At 41.8% G+C, this 8,557-nt stretch overlaps 1 protein-coding gene across 1 annotated transcript in view; it reads left to right on the forward strand.

The window, feature by feature from the left end:
- opn4xa (opsin 4xa) overlaps window positions 1-4,609 on the forward strand; it is a 14,142-nt gene extending 9,533 nt beyond the window's left edge. Inside the window, exons 5-10 of the mRNA XM_083793963.1 lie at window positions 20-191; window positions 369-521; window positions 1,316-1,423; window positions 1,568-1,745; window positions 3,223-3,372; window positions 4,033-4,609. Of these exons, the coding sequence (XP_083650089.1) occupies window positions 20-191; window positions 369-521; window positions 1,316-1,423; window positions 1,568-1,745; window positions 3,223-3,372; window positions 4,033-4,437 (1,166 nt within the window). The 3' untranslated portion in view covers window positions 4,438-4,609. The remainder of the gene's footprint in view (window positions 1-19; window positions 192-368; window positions 522-1,315; window positions 1,424-1,567; window positions 1,746-3,222; window positions 3,373-4,032) is intronic.
- Window positions 4,610-8,557: the final 3,948 nt, after the last annotated feature.

An 8,557-nucleotide genomic window follows, 5' to 3' on the forward strand; every position in this document is an offset into this window, starting at 1 on the left:
TCTCTCTCTGTCTCTCTAGGTTCTTATATCCCAGAAGGCCTCATGACCTCATGTACATGGGACTATGTGACGTCCACTCCAGCCAATAAGAGCTACACCTTGATGCTGTGTTGCTTTGTATTCTTCATTCCTTTGGGCATTATCTCCTACTGCTACCTGTACATGTTCCTGGCTATTCGCCGTGCTGCCAGGTATATACATATTGTACAAACAAACGCAGCACAGATTTTGTAAAAAATATTTCGTAAAAATGTATATTCAATTTAATCCATTTTAGTTCATTAGGCTACTTAGTTTAACCACATTTACCCTAGCATCAACGTTTTATTGTGATGTTTAACCCATGTTCATCCTCTCCATGTGATCAGAGATGTGGACAGGATGGGGAGTTCAACCCTGATTCAGCAGCAGTCAAGCATTAAGACTGAGTGGAAGCTTGCCAAGATTGCCTTTGTGGTCATCATAGTGTTTGTGCTCTCCTGGTCGCCTTACGCATGCGTCACTCTCATCGCCTGGGCAGGGTAAATATGCAAATGTTACATTTTTTAACATAAAAACAAATTATAATAGCAAAAATAGCAGATCTATAAACTCACAATCACAACTCATCCAAATGCAATGCTTTGTGAGCTTGTATAATGAATTAAGCTGGTCATCCCAGTTTAGTAAGATGTTAAAAGTAAAAATATTTAGGATGGCCGATTCTACTCTATGGCTCTTTCAAATAAACACTTTCAAAGAAACTAGAGAAACGGTTGGATGGCACTTACACCCGCCTTCTAATGAGAGCGCAAAATCTCTTGGAAGAGCCACCCATCGACTAATCTAATATACGGCAACCTTCCCCGTGTTTCTTCACTAGTCCGATGCCACTGCTACAGAGCTGACAATGAGGTTATATCTTCCCTTCCTCTCTGGAGTCCTGCCTCAAAGCAGACCAGAGGTAGAAAACTGTCGTTCCCTGATGTCATCGCTAGGGACACAGGCATCAGTAAGCAGGAACTGGGGAAGTCTGGCGTAATATTGTGAAATCCACGATCTCGACCGCGGTCGAAAAATGATGATGATGAGAATGAATTTGGCTAGTCATCGTATTCACAGTCGTACAACTGTGTGTGTGTGTGTGTGTGTGTGTGTGTGTGTGTGTGTGTGTGTGTGTGTGTGTGTGTGTGTGTGTGTGTGTGTGTGTGTGTGTGTGTGTGTGTGTGTGTGTGTGTGTGTGTGTGTGTGTGTGTGTGTGTGTGTGTGCTCTATACATTAATATAGCAGATTTCCCAATCTGTACAGTACAGATTTCCTGTGTTCAATCTTTCAGATATGGCAGCATCCTCACTCCTTACTCCAAAGCTGTACCAGCTGTTATAGCCAAAGCGTCAGCCATCTACAACCCTTTCATCTATGCCATCATTCACACCAAATACAGGTGAGTGTGGTTGTGCCACAACCTATAACTGACCTACAGTATAGGCCCATGATGATTCATGCTCCGTCATGGCGGCATGCTGTTCACTTGAGGAGAACATGATTTTTTTTCTGAATGACATAACACTGTAAAAAAAATCAACAGGGATACCCTAGCACAGAGGGTCCCCTGTCTCCACTTCCTAGCCCAGCCTCCCAGGAAGGATTGCATATCAGTGTCCAACAGTGAGTCCTCCTTCAGGGACTGCTCATTGCTGAGTAGACAGTCGTCTGGATCTAAGATGAAATTCCACCGAGTATCCTCCATGTATGCTGCAGATACGGTGAGTTCAGCATCCTCGTTAAGGTTATTATTGAAAAGGTAAGGTAAGGCCTGGGGAAAAACGAGCACACCACAGACATGGAACAGAATCAACAGTATATGCATGTTAACCCTACAACACTATCGTTGAAAATTTATATTTCTCATCAAAATATATTAAAGTACAACAATATATGGCAATTCGAAGTACTCTTCTTTAATATTCACCAAAAAACCCTATAAAAGAATCTGTGATAAATGTGAATATTGTTAAAAATATATATTCCTAAAAAAAATTAGCTGAACTCCTTTGGTCCAGTGAAGGCACATGTACTGTCCAGCAATAAACAAGCAAAGATTTGAGTTAAATACATTTTCTCTGAAAGAATATATATTCAAATATTTGCGCCACATTTTTTCAAAAGCAGCTGGTAATAATATGACTGTCATCAGTTCTTGTTAGTTATAGAGGGCAGTTATATGTATTAAGGCATATGAGGCAAGAGGTTTACATCAAAGTTGGGCAGGGTGAAACAGTGACCCCCCCCCCCCCCACACACACACACACACATTTCACTGGACCCTTTTAGTGTCCGTTCCGAATCACACCTACGTATGTCCAAGAGACATCCATGATGCATGGCATTGATGGCAATGTTATGTAACTCTCAACATGCCACAGATAATGCTCTGACCTTCTGAGGGCTATCATAATGTTCCAGTCAACGTCTCACATTTTCAGCAATCGAACGTTCTTTCCATTATAATTTAGCTGCATTGCAAGTCACCTGGATGTTGATAGAACGGGTTCTCCTATAGTTCACATACAGTGAGCGTTGCACATGCTTGCAATCGATTGAACCCAGGGAACTGCAATTTCACATGGGAAATGTCATGAAAAGTGGTATGTCGTTCTAAGCTTGATGTAACTGCATGTACAATAAGGCTACTGTATGCCTCCAGTAACTCAGGGGATGCACTTGCAAAGAAATACATCACAGAAAACTTGAAAGCAATGGGTGGTGCATAGGGGCAGCTGGTCCAAATCAGCTGACAAGGAAATACAGGTCTGTTAAAGGCATCCCTAATAAACCTTATATGCCTTAATATATAACCATTGTACTCTATATCTAAAATTAAAAACTAAAAACACCTTGCATATTTATTGTTTTGATGCTTAGAAAGTATTAAGTTGTTTTTATTAGCAGATGCATTCAATACATTCCATAGGGCTGGACCAGACATGGACAAATTACATCATTGCGACAGTCCCCCTTGACTAAACAAAAATATTTACTATTTCTAAAATAAATAAACCAAAACATATTTAAGGTATTTTTAGTTTTTAATTTTACTTACAGAGGGCAATTATATTGTATTAAGGCATTTGAGTCTTATTAGCCAGGGATCCTTTAGAAAAAAGCCTTTTATATAAATTATACCACAGTTTGACAAATAACTTGTACATTAGTTTAGTTTGGCATTCATGTCCTCTACAGCAGGTGTGGAGTGATGTAGAGCTAGACCCCATACGACAGCATAGAAAGACTTTCAGATCTGGACAGTCCCTGGGAGGACTTCTGATGAAGAAGGAGCACAGGTCTTCAGTTCAGTGGATCAGGACAAAGAGCAGCCAAAGCCAGGATCAGGTAAGGTAGGTCATCAGGATTTAGTGTATTATTTAGTGTATTAATTTTCTTCATGTAAAAGAAGGTAGATGTTTTATGTGAAAGTAAGGGTATAATTGCCACCACTGACTATAAGGCTGATTGTGTGATACGCAGCCACTATTATTATTATTATTATTATTAAAGCTAAAAGACTGTGGCAGTTGGCAACAAAAGCCAGGCAAATCTATGCTAGTAGAAAAAGGGTTTTCCCTTTTTCTACTAGCATAGTTTTCAGAAGAAAAAATGTCAGCAGTGAATTCCATCTCCTTGTGGAGGAGATGGTGCCGGTGTTGTGGTGTTGTGGATGAAACGCATTGTAAGCTTTTGATTTGCCTAATTTTTGGCGTGCAACACCTGCGTATGACGGGGCATAAATTAAGCATCACTAGGGTGCTAGAATAATGTGCCATAAAGAGCAAGGGAGGTACTTACAGTAGGTGTCTCAGCAGATCTGGGAACGGCTCAGAGAGGGAATCCAGTCTTAGGACTCCATTTTGACATCATGCTTTAGAAAATAGGGGGATGGCGGTGTGTGTTCATATTGGTCAGTTTATGTCTCAATGAATCCTCAGAATGTACTATTATTAAAACGAAAAACGTTTTGCTTTCTTGATTTTACTGCATTGTTTTCCTTCTCAGTTTGCCACCACAGACCGAGGGTCAATGTGCAGGTGTGACCACAACCGGGTGTCTGACTCCGTCAATGAGGCCACCATGTCACTCCTTCCTGTCAGAGAGGAGGGACGGAGAACGGAACAGTACGTAGCGAAGGAGGGTGAATGTCGTCAGCTGACAGAACCCCCACCAACACGGAAGGAGAGGAGGGATGAAGGACATGGGAAGGTCATGCAGGGCCGCTCGGGGTCAGGGTCTCTGGACGATGCAGGATGCGAGGACGTGTCTGAGAGCAGTCTCCTGGAGGACGCCTTATACCACGGGGAAAAACAAAGCCTGCAGAGCCAACAGAGGGACCTGCTACTGGGCCTACAGAAGTTGAATTGCTCTCCTGAACTGCTGGAGTCTGTAGAAAGATTTCTCTCCTGATACATCAGGAAGCTAATGTGTATGTGCAGTACAGCGCAGTACTTGAATGAATGGTTAGATTGGAAATCAGCTGTTATTCTTACTTTTCATAGAACCAGGAATCTGGCATGCCTGGCATGTACCACAATCAAATGCAAAACAAGTGTTTACAGTTGTTTAATGTGTGCAAAACTATGACTGGTGTGAATATCATCATTCTGCACACGTGAAAATGTTTCAAAAACGTTTCCATGTTTTCAAAAGTAGCAGATCTACAAGCTCGCAATGTGTCAATGCTATGCTATGTTAAGTGCTATGTTGCTGCACAACAAGTACCGTATACAATTGGGCGGAAGTGGTATAAATTGCAATCCATAACATCAACATACTGTGTTCTAGCACTTTGCCAATGGCAGAGATGCCAATGCATTCCTGCTTGGTCTGGGAAGATTTTGCACTATGAGCTTCAGGCAGTAGTAGTCGGCCAGTACTGTAGGTGCCCTGCCTACCTGACACTATGGTCTAGATTTCAACATGGAGGAGTAGGGAGGACAGCTCCAACCACTACAGATTTGCTGTAAATTATATTATATTTCTATACCATACAAATTGGTAATGTTTTACATTTTAACATTTTATTCATAAAAATAAGATTACAGTTTTAAGAAACTTAAACCATTAATTACATTGATTACCACCAAGGTGACGTTTCAAGCGTCTTAGTTCTTCCTCAGCCTATATCACCACCTTGGTGGTGATATAGATATCCATTAAATTAACTATGGGAGCATGAACCAATGTGCTGACTCAGAGCACAGCACCTGGGATTTTTTGGATGTGCGTGGTATGTAAGGGTTTTGCAGCATACTGACCAAGGCCAGTGCAGAATAGATATACAAATGTAATACAAATGTCTTGATGTTATCAGTAATTTACAGTGTTTTTTTTAATATATTTTTGGGGTCTTTTTCTGCCTTTATTGGATAGTGCGAAGTGCACAGATAGGAAATGGGGGGAGAGAGATGGGGAGTGACACGCAGCAAAGGTCACCGGGATTGGGAGTCGAACCCGAGGCGATTAGCAGCCTAGGTGCTAATCGTTAACCTTTCATGTGATCATTGAGGATAATCTATTTAATGTCGCTGTCTGAGACCAAACATCCCACATTTTATTTGTTCTATGTATACAAATGTATTGGGGAAAGTACTTTTTAAAGCCATCTTATGAATGTCATTAAGAAGCAACTTGAACAAACTATCAACTGACCGTTTCGTTGATTTACATTTTCCTTATTCCCCTATTAATCCAATGGATGTGTGTACTGTACTGCAGGAGAGGTAAGATTTAGGTTTTTGAACGACATTACCTTAAAAAGCCCTCTTCATCATACTAAAACGAAAATGACACATAATCACACGCTACACCTGTTAGTAAAGTGCAAGTATTATAACACCACTACCAACAGCTTTCTTCCTTCCAAACCCTCAAGTTCCACTTTGAACTCTCCTTTTGCACTTGTGCTTTGGATTTCAGAATGTCTTGCACTGTTTGGTTTATCCTGTTATGTAATGGTGCTCTAACTGTGTACATGCATTGCTTCCATAAATGAGAACTACTTCTGGCTTGTCTTATGACATTAGACTGCTGTGTTCCCATCAGCTTAGTAGTCATCCATTAAAGTGGCACACAGGCAGCTAAAGGCAAGCAAATTCAAGCTGTGTCATACAGCAGAATGCAAAGCCGCATCTTACTTTAATAACTACATAACATGAACCCTAGTGCACCTATTCTAGACATGTAAGAAACATTAAAGAAAATAGTCTCTAACATCAACACGCTCACTATTTACAGTATCTCAGTGTGACTCAGATTTTAAACAGTGGTGAGATTTAATCAACAACAGATAACAAACTTTGAATATAACAGATTAATGAACACCAGGTCAAAACGACACATGGTAACAACAGTCATTCAAAATCAGTCAAACAAGTAACAGTTGAATCAGCATAGCAACATTTTCAATCAAAAGTAAGATAACTTATACATATAATTACACATTCAATAACTGATTAATATACAGAACTGCAAATGATGATTTAATGTGTCCACATTAAATCACCCAGGTAAGTCATAAAGATGTTGTCATGACCATACATCAATATGTTAAGGTGAGAAAAAAAAGCCATACTATACTACTGTATGTTATCATTTCTTAACTAAAAGGTTAATAAAAAGGATGGCCTCCAAAAAAACAACATCACACTGTTATGTCAATTTAATAAATAAAGTCATAGTCATAACTTCACAAACAAAAGTCTCACTATAGCAGGGAAAAAGCAAGAGAAAATGTATTCAATGTGTTAAATGTAAGGAACCAACAACGTTATAAAGTGTGACACAGCTGTGCTGCTGTACTAAATATTGAAAAGCACTATAACACTCAGGTGAACTGACTCACTTACTGAAATGATGGGAAAAAAACAAAACATCACACTGTTATGTCACCAGTTTAATATATAAAGTCAGTCATAACTTAAAAACGTCTCACTAGCATCGAAATAGCAAGAGAAAACTCATACTCAGGTGAACTGACTCACTGACTCTCTTCACACTGTTACAGTGAAACGCTTTAAGTGTGGATGTGCAGGTGCCTGTTGAGACTACTTGACGTATAGAAACTCTGACCACACTGCTTACAGTGGAATGGTTTCTCTCCAGTGTGGATGCGCAGGTGTTCCTGCAGACTATATGAACGAGTGAAACTCTGACCACACTGCTTACAGTGGAATGGTTTCTCTCCAGTGTGGATGTGCAGGTGTTCCTGCAGACTATATGAACGAGTGAAACTCTGACCACACTGCTGACAGTGGAATGGTTTCTCTCCAGTGTGGATGCGCAGGTGTGTCTGCAGCTGAATTAACTGAGTGAAACTCTGACCACACTGACTGCAGTGGAATGGTTTCTCTCCAGTGTGGATGCGCTCGTGTGTCTTCAGAGCACCTGACTGATTGAAACTCTGACCACACTGACTGCAGTGGAATGGTTTCTCTCCAGTGTGGATGCGCTCGTGTGTCTTCAGAGCACCTGACTGATTGAAACTCTGACCACACTGACTGCAGTGGAATGGTTTCTCTCCAGTGTGGATGCGCTCGTGTGTCTTCAGGGTACTAGACCGATTGAAACTCTCGTCACACTGAGTGCAGTGGAATGGTTTCTCTTTAGTGTGGATGCGCTCATGTTTCTTCAGATAACCAGACAGACTGAAACTCTTCTCACACAGCTTACAGGAGAAAGGTTTGTGTCCAGTGTCTCCTTGTTTCTTGTGGCTCACAGAGCTGCTGGTACTCTGCTGACTGGCTGCTGCTGGGGGGGTCTGTCCACTCCTCTGGTCACTCACAGAGCTGCTGCTGATTGGCTGACTGGCTGCTGCTGCTGGGGGGGTCTGTCCACTCCTCTGGTCACTCACAGAGCTGCTGCTGATTGGCTGACTGGCTGCTGCTGCTGGGGGGATCTGTCCGCTCCTCAGCATCTGGAAGTAGACGTTGTTGTGGCTCCTCTTCATGTGCTTGTGGAGGAAGAGCTGAGAGGTGAAGGCATACGGACACTCTGAGCAGCAGAAGATCTGAGTCTGGTGGGAAGACTGGGGACTCTGTCCTGAGAGAGAGCGAGAGAGAGAGAAAGAGAGGGGGGGGGGGGGGGTTGTTAGTAGAATGATTCATCACTAAAGTCAGTATAAATTATATGGCATCACATCCTAAAACATACAGAGAGATCACAGATACATTCAACATGTCTTGAACAGGCGGTCCCGACAGTACCTCTGGTACTGCAGGGGGGCCGCCAAATCTTTGTGTGATAGGGCCTTTTTAACCACTTGAACCCTTGCATCCCTATCCTGGGGGGGGGACATTAGCTGAAAATAGCAGATCTACAAGCAGAGCTTAAGAGTGAACTTGTAGATCGCCAATTTTTGACGAAGAGATTTCCTGCACAGGGAAATGCGGCTAGTTTACAAAGTATTGAGGGTTTAAGTACCGGTAGTTAAATGTCTGAATCCAATATGTAGTGGGGGGTCCCTGCTTCATCTCTCTCTGGATCAGCTATTAAAGGGGTCCTTGGCCTGATAAACGTTGAAGAGCTC

Source organism: Protomyctophum parallelum, assembly GCF_964188405.1.
Source record: "Protomyctophum parallelum genome assembly, chromosome: 21".
NCBI lineage: Eukaryota > Metazoa > Chordata > Actinopteri > Myctophiformes > Myctophidae > Protomyctophum > Protomyctophum parallelum.